The 21,083-nt window shown below is 38.7% G+C and overlaps 2 protein-coding genes across 2 annotated transcripts; both read right to left on the bottom strand.

Annotated features, from left to right (window-relative positions):
• Positions 1-5,330: 5,330 nt before the first annotated feature.
• Positions 5,331-5,861, bottom strand: LOC112002755 (uncharacterized). The gene has a single exon (XM_024034910.1). It carries the CDS (start codon positions 5,859-5,861, stop codon positions 5,331-5,333), a length of 531 nt encoding a protein of 176 aa, XP_023890678.1.
• A 119-nt stretch (positions 5,862-5,980) lies between these two features.
• Positions 5,981-7,614, bottom strand: LOC112002766 (uncharacterized). Its single transcript, XM_024034921.1, has 4 exons — positions 7,324-7,614; positions 7,042-7,185; positions 6,791-6,927; positions 5,981-6,224 (listed from the first exon to the last, which is right to left on the bottom strand). Exons 1-4 carry the CDS (start codon positions 7,612-7,614, stop codon positions 5,981-5,983), a joined length of 816 nt encoding a protein of 271 aa, XP_023890689.1.
• Positions 7,615-21,083: the final 13,469 nt, after the last annotated feature.

Below are 21,083 nucleotides of genomic sequence, written 5' to 3'. Positions count from 1 at the left end.
GAATTTTATTGTGCTTGTATAGCATCATTGATTATGTTTTTAAAATACATTAATCACATTTGTTGTTATATCAGTTTGTCAAGCATATCTAATAAAATTTATAATATCTTTAACATTTTCCCTTAAAAAAATAGTTAGTCTTGCAAACTATTGAAGTTCAATGCTATATCCCAAACCTCATGATTTTATTGATGGGACAAAACTTAAATACAGTACTTTAGGTGCTGTTCCTTAGATTCATCTTATCAGATTTAGCTATATGGTTAGATAACTAAAAAATACATTTTCATCTTATAAGAAAAAATTCATGTGGTAGTAAGATGAGAGCCTAAAGAAGAGTATCTAAGTACTGTACTTAAGTCTTGCTCTTTTCATGACTGGAAATAAACTAACTCACTGTTGAAGAAAAAAAAAACCCTACGACCTCCATTTCTTAATTCTCATCACATCAAGATGAAACCAATCTCCTTAAATGCCAAAGAATACTACATAGTACATAAGAATCTATGTCCAAAACATCAAAATCCATGCTTTGAATTCCAAGGGGAAACTATTGAACCATTTGAAAGTTGCTTGCTATTATGTTGCACATTTGACGTTTTCTTTGGGAATAAAGGAAAATCGTTAGTGTCCGTTAACCTAATTAGAAAAGTCTCTTAATATTCAAACATATATTTATTATGTAGTTAAAGTTCACTAATTACATTCATTTATTAAATTAGTTTGTAAGTTTTATGTAGTAAAATTTGGAGTTGTGAGCTAGTATAACTGAGCTAGTAGCGCCTGAAGGTAAACTATAAAGTATAAACTGTATTTTGCCTTAAATAAAAAAAGAAAAAAAAAAAAATCAGTGATACAACTAGTGTGCCACAACTCTAATGTTACGGAGAATGAAACTATTATTTTTTTCAAAGAAGTTGATCTTAAAATAACTCAAAAAATATATATATATTATATAAAAAAAAAAAAACTCAAAATAAATAATTATGAGGAGTCATATTTGACAGGCTACTCATCTGTGACTATAGGTATGTAGCCACCCACCCACCCCAATTTTCTTACGTACAGAATGATATATTAAATTTATATAAAAAATAAAATAAAAAATAAAAAAGAAAAGAAAAAGAGGAGATTATAGCCAGTATTGACTTTTGTATACCATGGTGCCATTACTGACGAGAGGGGGGGGGGGTGGGGGGTGTGATGACATAGATGGAGATAAGAGACCCTTCTTAGACATCAAATTCAAGGATGATGATTGGGAAATGAAATCCTCATAATCTAGAGGCAGAAACTTCTCCCACACAGCATTTGAACTTGAAGCAGACCTAAAAGCAGGAGAGACCAAGGCGGATCTGCATGCATCACGAGGACGAGGGGTTGTGAAGGATATGTAATATGCGAAATGCACTCTGCAGGTAATAGGGAATCCATTTGATAATTCCCATCATTCTTTGGATTTTTTTTTTTTTTTGTGAAAACTGATATTCATATTAACTAAACATCAAGAATAGGTCTCTGGCATAACCTATTAAAATACATGCCATTGCAATCATTCTCAAAAACAGAGACAGTGTCCACAGGCGGACTTTGAAAATAAATTAAGAGACCGTTTGGGACCAGCGTTGGCGTTGCACGTTTGCGTTTTTTCCTTTTTTTTTTTTTTAGCTTTCAGCCGTATAATAAGAGTGAATCACTGTTCACGGTTACTGTACGATTACTGTTCAATGAATAGTAGCCACACTTGTTAACTTTTGTCAATGAACAGTATATATATATACTGTTCACGGACCCACAATTTTCACTTTTCAGCAACTTTTTCATTAAAAATGGGTCCCACGATACTATTCACATATTTAAAAATTATTTTGCTACAGTGTTTTCAGTTTTCAGTTTTCAGTTTTCAGCTGCATCCAAACGGGCCCTAAATCTGGGTTGTTGCTAATTTCCATCCTAGCAAGGCTGTCTGCAACTTTGTTGGCCTCACTATAGCAGTGTTTGACTTGAAGCCGGTTGAATCGAGTCATCAGTAATCTGCAGTCATCCAAGATCGGCGATATGGCATTGTTAACGTAGTCCGCATTTTGTAAGGCGTCCACAATTGCTTTGGCGTCTATTTCAACTACTAGCGAAGATATATCTAAATTGCTGCATAACATCAAGCCATCTCTAAGCCCCCACAGCTCCGCCTCAAAGCTGGTTGTGACCCCAATCCTCCTCGTGAAACCTGCTATCCAACTGCCTTCTTCATCTCTCACAACACCCCCACAGCCCGCCATACCTGAGCTTTCAATAATTGATCCATCAGTATTCAGTTTATTCCAGCCTTCTGGTGGTCTTTCCCATCTAATCCACTGAATTGATTTTTGAGTGAGAGCTCTTGGAGAGACCACACAGTGAACATACTCTGTGATCTGCTTAAGGATATCCGCTACAAAATTTGGGCTCATAGTCTTCCCCTTAAACACTAAATGGTTCCTACTCTTCCAAATGAGCCATGTCGCAAAAGGAAAAACAACCTTCCATGGTATGTTAGCCGGAGTGGCCACCTTGATCTGACTACCATTATAATTTATCCAAGTCTGAAGATTACTCTCCCAAAAAAGACGAATCCCTTACCTTAACTCCCAGCTTCCTCTAAACAAGTCTGACCCGAGATCAATCCCAAAGCACATGCAACACTGTCTCCGCTTCCTCTTAGCAAACTGGGCAATTTTCCTCCTTTACAACTCCTCTCCTTACAAGAAAAACCTTCACTCCAATACTGTTGTGAGCACACTACCATAAAAAAGACTTTATATGTGGGAGCGTATCTGCTTTCCATATCCACTTACTTTCAAATTATGGTTCAGCATCTAACCCCTTAGCTAATTTATAAGCACTCTTCAAATCAAATTTACCTTGAGGAGATTCAGCCTAGGCCAAAACATCTTTACCTCTTCCTGTGAGAGAGATCGGGGTAGCTTGAATGACTTGTTTAATATCTAGAGGAAGCTCAAAGGGGATCTTGCTCCAATCCCAGCCCGTGTCCACAAGAAACTCTCTAATTTCCAGCCAATCTGCTTCCCAAGTCAAAGGGCCTTGGATCATGTTTCTAAGAGGCCTTTTGCTAGTCCAACTACTATGCCATACCTTTAAATTACTCTCCCTACCCACCATCCATCTACTTCCTTTGTTGAACGTCTCCATTCCTTTTTTAATTGCTTTCCACGTTGCTGAGCAAGGGAGTTTGTTAGCATTTACATCGTTTAGCCTTCTTGGAGAGCAATATTTCTTTGCTAGCACTTTAGCCCAAGGTGCCTCCCTTTCCATATGCAACTTGCAGTTTAACTTAGCTAATAAAGCTGTATTCCTTTCTCTTGCTGACTGCAATCCTAGCCCCCCTTCTTCTTTAATCTTGGTGACTTTCTGCCATCCAACCCAGTGAATTTTTTTCCCCCCTTCAAAAGACCCCATAAGAAGTTTCAATTAACCCTATCAATACCATCCAAAACTTTCCAAGGCAATTAGGAGCATTACATCACATAGGCTGGAATTGCTGCAAAGGAAGCTTGTATGAGCATAGAACGACCAGCTAGAGACAACATATTTGCCTTCCACCCCGCTAGTTTTTGTTTCACTCTATCCAATATGTAGTTGTAATCTTGGGAAGAAGACCTTGGCTGTTTTAGGGGAAAGCCCAAATACTTCCCAAGGAAAGGAGTGGTTGCGAAGCCTAATATATCACTTAATGACTCCCTAGTGTCCCAATCCACATTGGGAAAGAAATACACCCTGGATTTGGCATCACTTATTGACTAGCCCGAAACCCTGCAAAAGTGATCAAGAACCTCCCTGATAGCCAAACAATTCACATAATCAGCTTTGGCAAAGAAAACAAGGTCATCCACAAAGAGGAGATGTGAGAAGGCTGGCCCACTTTGAGATGCCTTCACTGAAATCCAAAGCTTTGCACTGCACTTCTCTTCTATGAGTTAACCAAGAAAATCCATACACAAAATAAACAAGTACGGAGACAATGGGTCGCCTTGTCTAATCCCTCTAGAAGGGAAAATTGGATCAAGAGTTTCCCCATTGAACAAAATGGAGGTGGACACTGTGGAAATACAACTCATTATAATATCAATCAGCTCCTCCAGAAGGTTCACTCTAATAAGCATCTCCCTTATAAAGCTCCACTCAAGCTTGTCATATGCCTTCTCCAAGTCTATCTTCAGAGCCATGTACCCTACCCTTCCTTTTTTCCTTCCAATAGTATGGATGATCTCCTAAACTATAATGGCATTATCAATCCCTTTCCTACCTGGCACAAATGCTGTTTGAAGAGGTGAGATAAATTTCCATAACAAAGGTCTTAACCTTGCTACAATGATCTTCGTCACAATCTTATACATTGTATTACACAAGCTGATTGGCTTGTAATTCCCCAAGGTTTCAGGCCCTCGAATCTTCGAAATGAGAGCTATATGGGTTCTATTAATCACCTATGGGATTTTCCTAGCCACAAACACCTTCTTGACCTCCTCAACCATAGAATTTCTCACAATAAGCTAGAATCTTTGGTAAAACCCCGCATGAAGCTCATTCGTCCCTGGAGCCTTAAAGGCTTTAAGTGACCACAAAGCTTGTTTTATCCCCTCAATAATAACCTCTCCACTAATACCGATTTTTTCTTCTTCCGTAAGTCTAGGCTACCATTGGAAACTGAGGGGGTTGTCTCACAAAGCGCTTACCAAAGAAGTTGTATACAGCTTACCAAACCCAACCCTAATAAATCCTTTGATATCATTCTCCTCAAACATCCACTCCCCAACATTATCTTTTATCGCCAAAATCTTATTTTGCTTCCGTCTAACCAAAGTTGATACATGGTAGAAAGCAGTGTTTCTATCCCCTTGTATCAACTAGTTAACCCGAGACTTCAAAGCCCAAATCTCTTCCTTTTGCTTCAAAACCATCTCCAATTCCCCTTGGAGCTCCCTCTCTAAATTCAGCAAGAAGCTCGAAGGCCTTACTGTTATTGATCGCTGGATCCCATTCAATCTTGCAATAATATTTTTCTTCCTTTTGAACACATTCCCAAAGTGGGTTTTGTTCCATTGGGTAGAATCCTTAGCAAATTTTTCAGTTGCCTCAACTAGCCCTCCTATTTGCCTCCAAGCTTCTGCCACAACATTTGGAAACATTGGATCTGAGAGCCAGCAAGTCTGAAACTTAAAGGGTCTCTTACTGGTATTTGACATCCGTGGCAACATCTCCATCAACACTGGACTATGATCAGAATGGCACCTTGTAAGGTGCGTTACTCTGGCTTCCGGGTACATAAGACACTAGCTGGGATTAACAAAGAATCGATCAATCCTTTCCTGAATCAAAGCTTGGACTTCTCTTTTATTCGCCCAAGTGAAGCGTGGCCTGGAAAATCCAATATCTATCATGTTACATTTATCAACGCATTCTTTGAAAAGTAAGGCCCTTTTCAGATTCACTACTTGGCCCCCAAATTTATCATCCTTCAACAATGGCTCATTGAAATCACCAGCTAATACCCAAGACATGTTATGTAAATCTATTACTTGCATAAGGTTATTCCATAATATTTGCCTTTCGGGGCTCCTAAGACTAGCAGAAACAGCAAAGAATAACCAGCTGGAGTTAGAAGGGTGTACCTTAACCATCACATGAATCTTCTGTTCAGTGTTGGCAAGGGGTGTGACCTCCACGATATCTGAATTCCACAAAACCCACAGGCCTCCAGTATAGCCTATAGTCTTTGTGTGAATGGCTCCATCAAAAGGCAACTTGTCAGTAATCTCCTTAGCTCTCTCTCCCCCAATCCTGGTTTCCATCACCACCAACATAGTTGGGTTATAATTCTAAACTAACTCCCTAATATGACTTTGAAAGGGCTTCAAAGTGCCCCTACAATTCCAAGCTGTAATATTCATCAGGTGACATTTAGTTTGGATCGAATCACTTATCAAAAGGCAGCGTCTAAATGACCTTCTCCCTCAAACTCCATTTTGTCTGTTGCCTTTGCATCACACATAGTTGTAGAGCTACCATCTCTGTAACTTGGCCTAGCGCATGAAGAAAGAAAACCACTATCAGGTAAAGCACAATCACCATTCTTGTTGGCTTGATCCCCATCATCCATACCTTTTTCCACATGTCGTCGAGCTACCCCATGACCCACGTTGGACACACCTTGCTCACTGGTATCTCTACAAGCACTTCACCCAAAATTAATCTTCTTCTCTAACCAACCTGATGCTGCGAATTTAAACTCAGCAGCAATTTTTGTATAAGCCCCTCCATTTTGGTTGATTGGATCTTCACTAGCTTGGACTAATTTAACATGAGCTCTTCCCATAGCGCTACTAGAAGCTTAAAGATGTGCCCTTGCACGGGCATGAGCTTTTTTTCCCATAATTGGATCTCTCGTGTTGGGCTTAAGTATCTTTGGGCTTTCTAGAATCTCCTTAGCCTCTCCCCTATCTAAACCGAATTGAACCTGGGCCTTTTGTTTGTCCACCTTACTTATACTTTGAATAACTCTTTCTAGTTGGGCTTTGTCAACCATTCTCAATGAGGACAACTTCCTCTTCGCCTACCTTTGAGGCCTAACGTGGCCCATATCATTCCCTAAAGACTTTCCCTTTCTCCATTCATTTCTATCTCTGCCTTGGTATCCCACTCTCCTCTAGTTGTCATGTACTACCTTGGGCCACCACTCCTTTGAGTTTTTGTCCCGTTCCTTTTATGTGTTACCATGACCCACGGCCTATACTGATCTTCCTGCACATTCCTATTAGCTTCCTCCTGCATGCTACTACTAGGTCCCGCCTCTGTCCTTGTGGTGTCAGCTTCATGCAAATCGCACGCCTTATCGCTCGTATCAATGGTTTCCTCCTTGTCCAAGCTCTCCTACGACGGACCACAGTGAAGTGGACCACGATGTAAAAGGTATGGGCAGCCCTCTCGTCGATGGCCTACTCTTCCATATCCAAAACAGAGACTTTGGATACTTTCATAGCTCACTGGTTGTTGAAGCTTCACAATGAGTATGGTCGTGATAAGGGGTTTGTCAACATCTATTTGCACACACAAATGAGCAAACCTTGCTCTAGACTCCTCTGCCATGTACATGTCGATTCTTAGCATGCTCCCAATCGATCTTCCTATCTGAAAGAGGGATTCGACATTATAATATTCAATCGGTAACTGGTTCAACCTTACCTAGACTGCGACGGAAGACACGCTGGCTAACTCTGGTTTGAAATTTGGCTCCCACTGTCTGATTAAGAGAAAGTGTCCACTCACGAACCATGGACCTTTCTTAAGAACATTCTCATAATCTTCCCTCAGTGATAATCTGACTAAGAAAAACCCAAATCCTAACCTAACACAATCCAGCCTCCCTGCTAGTTTCCACAAGGATAGTAGCTTTGCTTGAAGAAAGCTAAAACCCACTTCTTTCCCATAAACCTTAACTATGAGCGCTCTAGCCCAGGGATTTCGTATTTGCTGTTTGAAACCTTTCGAAAACCTGATTGCAGCGAATCCTTCTCTAAGATTTTCTACCTCGTCATCCGACCCTTCGTCATCATCCATGGCGTCACCGAAGTTGAAAGCTTGTGTGAATGCCCCTGGTATCTCTCCTAACAGCTTGTATCTGAACGAGCCTTGGTTGTTCCATCCTCCCTATAAGGTTGAATTTAATCAACCATCTCGTTGGCTTTATTCCGTGCCAAATTTGCTTGTATTTAGCATTTAGTAACCCTGTATTTAGGTGGAACTCTTGTAAGGGTAGTGAGTAAGAGAGTGTGAAAAAATGTTCAAGATTGTGCAAAGAAACAGGGACTCATGACTAGATCTCACGGGTGGCTCGCGGCTTGCAAGTCGCCAGAAGTTGCACACATGCCAAGCATGCCAGAAGCTGAAGAGTCACGCCAGCTGTTGAACTACAGAACAAAAGTCCCAAGCAAGCCAGGCCGTTAGCTTGCAACTTGAACTGCGGCTCAACCCAGTCGCGAGGTCAAGTCGCCAGAACACTTTGTTTGGGAAAAACTGACGTTTCACATTCCATTCTCACCCTCGTATAAATATCCCTCATTCCCACGAAATGTAGAGAGCTTCCAAAGAGAATTTTGAGAGAGAAACCCTAGAGAAAACAAGATTGCCTTATCCACAATCTTCACCCAAGAGACTCTTTAAATTCCTCTACTCTTTTCCTCTCCATTGATACATCATTAGAGGTTCTTGACGAAATCCTTTTCTCACCATACCCACGTCTGTGAGAAGGTTCTTTTGGTACTAAGGGAAGCAGTTTGGCAGGGACCAATAACTATTAGTTGATGCTATGGTTTATAGCGGAATCCGGTAAGCTAGAAAAGAAAAAGGTTCGGCGCAACCTCGTTAGAGCAAGAAGCTTGGAGGGCTTAGGTACCTGGGTAGATTAGGCTTGGAGGGTCTGTTGCTGTTCATGTATCCGAACTACATTTTCTAGTGGATTGTTGACCGCTTGGAGGGCGGCGGAAAGGTTTTACGCCGAGAGCTTCGGTTTCCTCTTCGATAACACATCGTGTATTGTCCTTGTGTTTGCATCTCTCTTCTCTTTATCTTTATCAATTAATTACTACTATAATTGTGATTATTTATGATTTAGATTATTTATCAATTCTGTTATAAGCTTGTTATCATTTTCCGCACATACATTATATGATATAAAGTTTGAATTGGTAATTTGTTATTTGGGGGTCTAAACGTTCATGGTGTTTTTAACACTATTTGAACTTTTATTTGGTATCAGAGCGGGTGCACTTGTTGTGGTTTAAATACCTAAGTGTGATCCTAGACCTCTTTAGATATGGTTGTTGATATGGAAAAGGCCATGCTGAATTGTGGTTTAAATGTTTGTGATTATGATTCTATGAGTATGTTTGAGGGGTGTCCTAACGATGAACTCTTAGAGTTATTAAAAACTAAGAACCATGCGAGGATGTTTGCTAACATGCTGAAATATGTTGAAAATAAGAATCACATCTTACACAATAGCCTATGTGAGTCTAACTCTTTGATTAAGAAGTACAAAAGAAGAAATAGAATATTGTGTGAAAAAGTTGATAATCTGAAAAAGAAGATTCAATCTAACAGATGCATGGATAGTGAAAGTAAATTTATGTTTGATGGCCAAGAATGCTTGTCACATGCATTTCTATTTGTGCACACCTCATTGAAGGTTTTTAACTCATGTTTGTGGTATCTTGATAGCGGTTGTTCTCGTCACATGACAGGAGATAAATCACTCTTTAAGACTCTCAAAGAGAAAGTTGGTGACTATGTGACGTTTGGTGATGGGAGTCATGCTCAAGTTCTCAGCAAAGGGACTGTTGAAATACCGGGATTATCGTTATTGAAAGATGTGTTATACTTCAAAGCGTTGAAGGCTAATCTCTTAAGCATCACTCAAATATGTGATGAGGATTTTCTTGTTCAGTTCTCTAAGAAGGGATGCTTAATCATTAATGAAGAAGGGATTCAAGTCTTTGAGGGAAATAGGACCACCGATAATTGCTATGGAGTAGTCCCTACAGCACCTATTTCTTGTAGAAGTGCTCGTGTTGACATGCTGAAACTTTGGCATCACAGATTTGGGCATGGAAATTTCAAATAAGTAGCTAAAGTTTCTAAACTTTAAGCAGTTGAGGGACTTCCAAAGTTTGGGAAGGTGGAGAAAACTATTTGTGGAGCATGCCAAAAGGGAAAACAAATAAAGGCAAGTCATCACAAGGTGAATGTGATTGCTACCTCACGGTGTTTAGAGCTTCTCCATGTTGATCTGATAGGGCCTACAAGAACAGAAAGTCTAGGAGGAAAGAGGTACATTATGGTCATTGTTGATGATTTCTCAAGATACACTTGGGTTGAATTTCTTAGAGAAAAATCAGAATCATGTGAAAAATTGAAAATTCTCTGCAAAAGGTTACAAAATGGGAAAGGTGTTCCCATTGTCAAGATAAGGAGTGATCATGGCAAGGAGTTTGAGAGTGCAAGATTTGAGTCTTTTTGTGAAAAGAACGGAATCAAAAGGGAATTTTCAGCTCCCAAAACTCCTCAGCAAAATGGAGTGGTTGAAAGGAAGAATCGAGTGATTCAAGAAATGGCTAGAGTGATGTTACTCAACAAGCAAATTCCTCAAAATTTTTGGGGAGAAGCAGTGAACACTTTGTTAGGACATATGTGTTTCACTTGTTAAGAACATATGTCATTTGTTTATGTATATTGGTTAATCCTTTGACAAAACGCACTTTACTTGTAATTGGGTAGTTCTAGGTGTTTTTAATACTTCAAGAAACAAGGTTTCAAGATCAAGTGTTGAAGTCATCAAGTCTGTCCAAGAAACAAGCTGAAGAAGTGCAATTTCATTAAATCTCGACACCTGCTCGATAGCTTCTTGACACCTTGCTATCTGTTGAGGTTTATAAAAATCAGATTTCTGATCTAATTTCTTGGGATCCGTGAATGTGTCTTTGGGCCTTCTTTTCTCCTAACCCTAGGCATATAAAAAGATTATTTTAAGAGCCGTCAAATTGTACACAAGTTGCACAAGTATTAAGCAAACTCTGTTCAAGCAATTTGTGATTAAAGACGAAGTTCTTGCCCTAGTTCATCTCTTCTGAAGAAGTTGCTGTGTATTTGCACTAAAGGGTTTTGTGACCAAGCATCTTCTTGATCTTCATTGTGTAGGATAAACTGAAAAACTTTGCAGCCAACCTTTCCTTCAAGTTGGTGTTGAAGTCGCATACTGGAATCCGCTCATTGGTTAGTCACGTACTTGGGAGCCGTGCATCAAAGGTGGGAACTGTCATTACAGAACAAGTCCAATTGGGTATTGGGGTAAGGGTTTAACTGTAGGTTGGTAAGGTATTTGAAATTCCTTTACTTGTAATCGCTTGTTGTGATAATAATGGAGTTTCGGGAGTGGTGACCTGAAAATCACTCGGTGGGGTTTTTGCTGTCAGGTTTTTTCTCATTCGTAAACAAATCATCATGTCATTTAATTTTCGTTGCATATTTAGTTATTTGGTGATTTGTTTGTGCTACCATGCGTTTGCATGTTAAATTGATTAATTAATAACTTGACTAATTAATTAATTGGTTTAATCACAATGGGTCAATTTAGTTTGTGGCCTATCAAGTAGTATCAGAGCAGGCACACTCTGATTAGGTTTAATCTTTGCTGTGTTGATCCATTGACCCCTGTTGTCATGGCTATAACCGGCTTGAAGAGATTTTTGTTTTCAAATACATCTTGTTTTTCTAATCACTATTTGTTTGAGTTTCTCAGAAAATACAAGTTTAAAATTTATTTGAATTCTTTTATGATGACTATTGGAAAATATCTCAGTTTGGTTAAAAAGAAACTAGATTATCTCAGAATGAAAATGTGCAAAGGAGTTCGTCTGAGAAGAGTGAAAGTTAAAGGCTTAGCTCATAAAAGGCAGTTGAGTGAAAGAACCATTCCCTCTGATTTGTCATCTAAGTATGAAGTGTGTTTCATGATGAAGTCTGCATTCAAAGTGATGGATATATGTCTATGGTACCTTGACAATGGTTGCTCAAGACACATGACTGGAGACCGATCTCTCTTCAAGGTCTTCGAGCCTAAGAAAGGTGGCAATGTTACTTTTGGTGATGGAAGCAAGTCACAGATTAAAGGGAAAGGAATCATATCTCTACCAGGATTGTCGGACATTGCAAATGTTCTTTATGTAGAAGGTCTAAGGGTGAACCTATTGAGCATAAGTCAGATATGTGATCAAGACTTCATGGTGCTATTCTCAAAAGGAAAGTGTCTTGTCATGGATGAGTCTGGAAAGAAGCTCATTAGTGAGGTTCGCACTTTGGACAACTGTTATGGATTGGTTCCTGATGCTGATATTGTGTGTAATAGCATTCGTTTGCTTAATGAAGATCTATGGCATCAACAAATGGGACATGCTAGTTACAAGTATCTATCTATTGTATCTAAGCATGAATCAGTCTTGGGGATACCAAAGCTTAGTAGAATGAGCAATGTGGTGTGTGGACCATGTCAGCTTGGGAAACAGACGAAAGTTAAGCATCTAGGCACTCAGACATCAGCTACATCTAGGCCATTGAAGCTTTTACATTTAGATCTTATGGGTCCAACCAGAACTGAGTCTCTTGGTGGTAAGAGATACATCATGGTTGTGGTAGATGACTTCACTAGATACACTTGGGTCATTCTGTTACGATCCAAGTCGGATGCTCCTGAGCACATTGAGGCTTTGTGTACAAGACTGCAGAATGAAAAGAGCCTAAAGATTGATCGAATTTGAAGTGACTATGGTAACGAATTCGAGAACTCATACATGGAGTCTTTCTACACAAGATCAGGTATATCTCAAGAATTCTCTGCTCCTATTACGCCTCAGCAGAATGGTGTGGTAGAAAGAAAGAACAGGGTTATTCAAGAGATGGCCAAAGCCATGTTGCATAACAAAGACGTGGCTAGAAACTTGTGGAGAGAAACCGTAAACACTGCATGTCATACGATTAATAAAGTGTACTTCAGACCCAGTACCAAAAAGACTCCCTATGAGTTATGGAAATGAAGGAAGCCAAATGTGAAGTATTTCAGGCTATTTGGAAGTACTTGCTTCATTCTCAAGGATAGAGAGAATGTAGGAAAGTTTGACTCTCGAAGCGATGAATGCATATTTCTGGGTTACTCGTTTACAAGCAAGGCTTATCGAGTATACAACAAAAGAACTATGAAGGTAATGGAGACTATAAATGTCATCATTGATGAGTCTTCAGATTCCAGTTCTGAGAAAGGCATTGAGGAACTCTCCAAAGAAATTCTTCCTCCTGAGCCTAGGGAAGTTTAAGACATTGTTGAACAAGAACCTATGTCCCCAAGTACTCCTAGTGTTGTGGAAGATTCTGTAGACATTCCTACTTCACCAGATTCTGAGTCTCATGAAGAAAAAGGACCTTCCTCTAGAATAAAATTAAATCATCCTCCAAAAATTATTGTGGGAAACATGAATGAACTCATATTAAGGAAACGTACAGTTGATAAATATGTTACTAACTTTGTGTCTTATTCTTACTACTTGTCACAGGTTGAACCCAAGAAAATTGAGGAAGCATTACAAGATGAAATTTGGGTCGAAGCAATGCATGATGAACTACTTCAATTTCAGAGGAATGATGTTTGGACTGTAGTACCTAGACTGGAAGGTGAGCACATCATTAGTACAAAATGGATATTCCGCAATAAGACTGATGAAGAAGGCAATTTGATTCGCAACAAGGCTTGACTTGTAGCTCAAGGATACTCACAAATGGAAGGAATAGACTATGATGAAACATTTTCCCCAATTGCCCGAATGGAGTCCATCAGAATTCTCCTTGCCCTAGCATGTCATTTGAAGTTCAAACTTTATCAGATGGATGTGAAGACTGCTTTCTTGAATGGGCTACTTAAAGAGGATGTTTATGTGACTCAACCAAAAGGATTCTTTGATCCATACTTTCCAGATCATGTATTGTACCTCAAGAAGGCACTTTATGGGTTGAAGCAAGCCCCTAGAGCTTGGTATGATAGACTTACACAATATCTGGTGTCACATGAGTTCACAAGAGGAAAGGCTGATCAAACACTCTTCATCAAAAAGGAAGATGGTGAGTTGATTGTTGCACAAGTGTATGTTGATGATATCATCTTTGGTTTAACTAAGGATGAACTCGCTCATGGCTTCTCAAAACTTATGCAAGCCGAGTTCGAGATGAGCATGATTGGAGAACTGACTCACTTCCTTGGATTGCAGATTCGCCAACAAGATTCAAGTATATTCTTATCTCAATCTAAATATGCTAAGAATCTTTTGAAAAATTTTGGTTTGGAATTTGCTAGTTCTATTAGAACCCCTATGAGCCCAAATGTTAAACTCACTGTAGACTTGTTAGGCAAGAGTGTTGATCCCTCTCTTTCTAGAAGCATGATAAGTAGTTTTCTTTATCTTACTGCTAGTAGACCTGACATTAGTTACAGTGTTGGAGTGTGTGCTAGATATCAGGCTAATTCCAAAGAATCACACATGACTGCTTTAAAACGGATTATAAAGTATGTCAAAACTACTGCTGACTTTGGTGTGTGGTATAACAAGGACACAAATGATGTCTTAGCTGGGTACTTAGATGCTAATTGGGCTGGCAATGCTGATGATAGAAAGAGTACTTCAGGGGGTTATTTTTATGTGGGTAACAATCTTGTCTCTTGGATGAGCAAAAAGCAGAACTCCATCTCCTTATCCACTGTAGAAGCTGAGTACATTGCTACCGGTAGCTGTTGCACCTAACTCCTCTGGATGCAAAAACTCCTTTATGATTATGGTATTTGTCAAGAGCATCTGACCATTTATTGTGACAATACCAGTGCCATTAATATCTCTAAGAACCCGATTCAACATTCTCGAACCAAACACATAGAGATCTGACATCAATTCATTAGGAAGCTTGTCGAAGATGGTACTCTTACTCTTGAGTTTATCCACACTGATGATCAAAAGGCTGACCTGTTCACCAAACTTCTTGATAGCAAACGTTTTGAATTCCTTCATCAAAACATTGGTGTCATTTCCATGGATTGATCTCCTTCTCTCGTTCTTCTCCTTTTTGCATTTGCATCTAGTTTTATGCTTTGCTTTATTCAATATGCTTTTGTGTGTTTACTTTCAGTTTTGTTTATTTTGTTTTTGATATAAAAAAAATTGAAAAATCAGAAAAATACAAAAACAGTGTGTGTTTTGTGTACTTTGGTACTTGTGTATCTTGGATGGCCATCGAAACAAAGTTTTCTAAATTTTGTATCTTTTGTAGCTTAGATGAGCATCTCTATGCACAACTAAGCAAGTGAGGTTTGTGACTCTTAAACTTAACACTCGTATCACTATTTTTGACGGGTATGACTAGAAAATTCTAAGAGAAATGTATAAATAACCATCTCACCATTGTTGCCCACCAATCATAATATGACACTTGTATGCTTCGGCATAGCAAAAGTGCAGTGTCAAAGACACCCGTATGCTTCGGCATAGCAAAAGTGCAGTGTCAAATGCTTAACATTTTGGGTATTTCTTTTCTCTTTTTTTTGTACCCATGCATGATATGCTAAAAATAAAAGAAAATATGCAAAGAAAAATAAAAAAGCAAAAAGATCAAAAATGCTTTAAATATGGTTGCAAGTGTGTATTCTGGGAGATGTGAGAGTTATAGGATGTACCTCGAAGGTGATAGTCTCCATCAAATAGTTATGATTGTGTGTGAGTTAAAGTTATTTTCTCATATCTCAGATCGTCATAACATGTATATACATATGCAATCTTGCGATGTTTTTCATACACAACACGCAATATTCTTTGCTACTCTTGATACATGTGCAGGTACAATGTGATTTGGCCATCACAAAGGTTTTACATGTGCTAATGTATGCTCACTAAACTGTTTTGACTCGTTTTTGAAAAATAAAATTGGTTAGACTTGTTTAGTGTGTGTGTGTGTGTGTGTGTGTGTGTGTGTTTTTGAGGATCCATGTGCTTAAAATTTTTGTTGAGAGATGATTTTGAGAGCTTAATATGTTGATTGGATCATTGGTTGAGGTGCATGTTGGATTGCATTCATGTCTGTGTTTTTCACTTCTCGAAAAACTGTTTTTAAAAGCTAGCTCGACACCTCCTCGATACCTTGTTATCTGTCGAGCTTCTTAAGCTTTTTCTTATTGCAATCTCGACACCTCCTTGACACTTGGTGGATCGATCGAGAAAGTTTCTGCCTCCTCGATACCTTCCCGACACCTGGTCGATCGATCGAGCTTCTGTTCTTTGAAGGTGACTCTTGATCCTCGATACCTCTCGACACCTTCATCTATCGACGTTCTTTTTCTCGACACCTATCTCGACACCTGTCTCGACACCTCTTGATACCTCATCTATCGAGAATTACTAGGGTTCCTATATATGTTCTATTTGCGATTCGATTCTCATTTTTCTCAATCTCTCTCGATCTGTCTGTGACTGTTCATCTCCTAAACTCCTTTTTCTCACTCAAAACCTTCAACCCACGTGATTTTTGGCCCTTCCTTACTTCAAATCACTTGGTATGATCTCTTTTTCCTTTATTCTTCATGCATTTCATGTTTTGAATATTAGGTTTTGGGGTTTTTGAAAATTTTTGGGGTTTTTCAAAATTGATGAGTTTTTCTTGAAATTTTGGGATAGGTTTTCATTTAAATGTGTTCAAAATCTCATGCATTGCATCACATCTACATTAGAATGGTATTTCCATGCATTTAGATATGTGAAATATGCTTGTGTGCTGGTAGGATTGGATTGGGCTGAGCCCATGGTGCTTTTTACTTTGTATGTCACATGTTCATGCATTCCCCATGCATACGTACTCTCTGTTCAATATATTTAATATATTTGAATTGCTTGGGACTTTTCTGATTGTTTCTCTTTCTCTTTCTCTTTCTCATTCTGTTTACGTTCGTAGTGTCTATGGCACCTAAGCGTAAATCCATTCCTGCTCGGAACCCTCTTCGTTCTGGAGCTTCCTCCTCTTTTGATTCTGTTCCTTTTAATCTTCGGTTTCGTGATGATGATGCCCACAAGGCATTCTCGAATAACTTCTCTAGACGAGGTGTTCATTCGAAACGCCAAGTCATTTTGACGGACTTCGCCAACACTGACCTTCCCTCTGTCATTTACAGTAGGGGTTGGGAGTCACTGTGTGACGTCCCGGTCACATGTCCTCTCGTGCTCATTCAAGAGTTTTACTCTAACATGCACAGGATTGATCATTCAGTACCTCTCTTTTTCACTCGCGTTCAAGGTACACGCATCCTTGTCACACCGTAGTTAGTTGCGGATGTGCTTAGGGTTCCTAGGATAGAGTTTCTTGACTGTCCTTCTTGTCAGTGTCTGTGAACTGTGTCCAAAGATGAGCTCATTTCTGCTTTTTGTGAGCGCTTTGCTGATTGGGGTGAGCATCAGTATACACTATTTAAATCTTTTGCTAAAGGTCCTCGTTTCATAAACATGGTGATGACTTTTGTACTCCATCCTCTCTTTCACTACAACTCCATCACAAAGCCTCGTGCTCGGTTTTTGTTATCTTTTCTTGAGCATCTTGCCATAGATTTTCTTTCTCATTTCATTGTTTCTATTATAGATGTTTATTTAGATTCAGCGTGAGAGTTAGTATAGGACATTTTTGTTAGGGGGAGTGTTGATACTTGAGGGATGTAGTGAGGATTTGATGTATTTGATGTATCTTTTTCTTTTCTACTTTTTAGATAGATTGTTCTTGTATATGAGGTCTTGTGACCAGTTTTTACATACATTGTGCGTATATTCTTTATATATTGGATGTATGTGTCTTTCACCTATTTCTACGTGTGTTGTTTCTTTTCTATCTTTATACACATGTTTCTTATACTTATATGCAATCTATTATTTCTGTTTTACACAAAGATGCCTTGATGAGTTTTGTTTAAAGTGTTTTAGAAATACAGGTTGTCAAAGTCTACTTGCCATAAACTCTCTTCTTGCAAAGTTTTTCAAGAGTTTGTGTTAGGATAGATTTTATTGTATTCAACAAGTGAGTATAAGTTAAGTGATTTATGACTTCTCTCATATGTTCATTTGTTTGTTGTGGTTTTGTCATGGATTGCCAAAGAGGGAGATTGTTAGGACATATGTGTTTTACTTGTTAAGAACATATGTCATTCGTTTATGTATATTGGCTAATCATTTGACAAAACGCACTTTACTTGTAATTGGGTAGTTCTAGGTATTTTTAATACTTCAAGAAACAAGGTTTCAAGATCAAGTGTTGAAGTCATCAAGTCTGTCCAAGAAACAAGTTGAAAAAGTGCAATTTCATTAAATCTCGACACCTGCTCGATAGCTTCTCAACACCTTGCTATCTGTCGAGGTTTATAAAAATTAGATTTCTGATCTGATTTCTTGGGATTCGTGAATGTGTCTTTGGGCCTTCTTTTCTCCTAACCCTAGACATATAAAATGATTATTTTAAGATCCGTCAAATTGTACACAAGTTGCACAAGCATTGAGCAAACTCTGTTTAAGTAATTTGTGATCAAAGATGAAGTTATTGCCCTAGTTCATCTCTTCTGAAGAAGTTGCTGTGTATTTGCACCAAAGGGTTTTGTAACCAAGCATCTTTTTTATCTTCATCGTGTAGGATGAACTGAAGAACTTTGCAACCAACCTCTCCTTCAAGTTGGTGTTGAAGTCACGTACTGATATCCGCGCATTGGTTAGTCACGTACTTGGGAGCTGTGCATCAAAGGTGGGAACTATCACTACAGAACAAGTCTAATTGGGTTTTGGGGTAAGGGTTCAACTGTAGGTTAGTAAGGTACTTGGGATTCCTTTACTTGTAACCGCTTGTTGTGATAATAATGGAGTTTTGGGAGTGGTGACCTGAAAATCACCCGATGGGATTTTTGCCGTCAGGTTTTTTCTCATTCGTAAACAAATCACCGTGTTATTTAATTTCCGCTGCATATTTAGTTATTTGGTGATTTGTTTGTGTTGCCACGCGTTTGCATGTTAAATTAATTAATTAATAACTTGGCTAATTAATTAATTGGTTTAATCACAAGAGGTCAATTCAGTTTGTGGCCTATCACACTTCATGTCACATTGGTAATAGAATATTCTTCTGAGCGAGAACAAAGAAGACTGCTTATGAGATTTGGAATAGAAAGAAGCCAAAAGTAAAGTACTTCCGAGTGTTTGGAAGCAAGTGCTATATTCTAAATGATCGGAAGAATCTTGGAAAATTTGATGCTAAAAGTGATGAAGGAATTTTTCTTGGGTATTCTACTACTAGCCGAGCATATAGGGTCTTCAACAAGAGTACTAAGACGGTAATGGAGTCCATCAATGTGAAAATTGATGATGTCATAACTAAGGTAGAAATGGTTGACGATGAGGAAGGATAGCACACCAAAGAACCCATTGTTAAGGTTGAAGCTCTTGATATAGAAGCTGAAGGAACTACACCAGAAAAGGAATCAACTCCCTTGAACACAAGAATGGAAACGAGATCGATGTCTAGAACATCAAGTCCTCTTACTCCTCTAGAAGTTCATCCTCCTATCTCTCGGAATGATGAAGTCTCCACATCAAAGAGGGTAATTAAGAACCCTCTTGATAGCAACATCATTGGATCTTTAGATGAAGGTCTACGTCTTAGAAAAGGGAACATACTCTTAGCCAATCATGTAACATATCATTGCTACCGTGCCCAATTTGAGCCAAAAAGGGTAGAAGAAGCTCTCTAAGATGAAAATTGGGTAGAATCAATGCATGTAGAGCTGAATCAATTTGTGAGAAATGATGTATGAGAATTTGCTCCAAGGCCTAAAAATGTTCATGTCATCGGCACTAAATGGATATTCAAAAAACAAGACAGATGAAGGTGGAGAGATAATCAGGAATAAATCTCGGTTGGTGGCACAAGGATACACTCAAGTAGAAGGAGTATATTTTGATGAATCCTTCGCTCTTGTGGCAAGACTTGAGTCTATTCGAATTCTTATGTCCATCGCATGCTCCATGAACTTCAAACTCTACCAAATGAATGTAAAATGTGTGTTTCTAAATGGATATCTGAATGAAGAATTGTTTGTTGAACAACCCAAGGGCTTTGAGGATCCTCACTTTCCTGATCATGTGTTGAGATTAAAGAAAGCCCTTTATGGCTTAAAACAGGCCCTTAGAGCATGGTATGATCGACTTACCTATTATCTCCTGGAAAGAGGATTCAAAAGAGGTTATGCTGATCGAACTTTGTTCGTTAAGAATGATGAAGATTACCTTTTGGTGGCTTAAGTATATGTTGATGACATAGTATTTGGAGCTACAATCGATGATCGGGCTATAGAATTTTCTAAGGAGATAAAGAAAGAATTTGAGATGAGTATGGTGGTGGAGCTTACATTCTTCTTGGGCCTTCAAGTCAAACAAAAGAAGGAAGACATATTTGTTTCTCAAGAAAAGTATGCTAGGAATATTGTCAAGAAGTTTGGACTAGACTCCAAAAAGCATGCCTCCACTCCCATGAGTTCTTCCACAAAGTTGAATGCTGATTCTTCTGGGGTGGAAGTGAGTCCTACTTTGTATAGGAGCATTATTGGGAGTTTACTCTATCTTACTGCATGTAGACTAGATATTGCATTCAGAATTGGTGTTTGTGCTAGATATCAAGTTGCTCTAAAGCAATCTCACCTGACTGCGGTAAAAAGAATTCTACGATATATCAATGGTACTCCAGATTATGGATTGTGGTATTCCAAGGATTCAAATGCTTGTCTTGCTGGTTATTCAGATGTAGACTAGGCTGATAGTGTGGACGATCGAGAGTACCTCAGTAGGTTGCTTCTACCTTGGAAACAATCTAGTCTCTTGGATGAGCAAGAAACAAAATTCCATGTCTCTCTCTACTGCTGAAGCTGAATACATAGCCGCTGGAAGTTGCTGCACAGAACTCCTTTGGATGAATAAGCTACTTCATGATTACGGGATTCCTCAAGATACAATATGTATCTTCTGTGATAACACCAGTGCCATAAATCTCTCTAAGAATCCAGTTCAGCATTTGAAGTAGAAACACATAGAGATACGCTATCATTTCATCAGGGACTTGGTGGAAGAAAAAGTTGTATGTCTTGAATTCATACATACAGACAATCAAAAGGCAGATATCTTCACCAAACCTCTCGATGGTCCACGGTTTGAATCTCTTCGTAAGACCATTTGTGTTGGTACAATCCCTTGAATCTCATGTGTGTTGTGTGTTTTACCTCTTTATACTGTATCATCTTGGTTGTAAGGCACACATTATTTTTTTTTTGGTTTATTGCATAGCATTTTGTTTTGTTTTTAAAATTTTTTTATATTGTTTTTTATCAATTTTTTATTACTTTTATGTCAAAAATCTAAAAAACACATAAAAAGTAG

Source organism: Quercus suber, unplaced genomic scaffold, assembly GCF_002906115.3.
Source record: "Quercus suber isolate HL8 unplaced genomic scaffold, Cork oak 2.0 scaffold_297, whole genome shotgun sequence".
Taxonomy (NCBI): domain Eukaryota; kingdom Viridiplantae; phylum Streptophyta; class Magnoliopsida; order Fagales; family Fagaceae; genus Quercus; species Quercus suber.
This window is presented reverse-complemented; position numbering and strand designations above follow the sequence as displayed.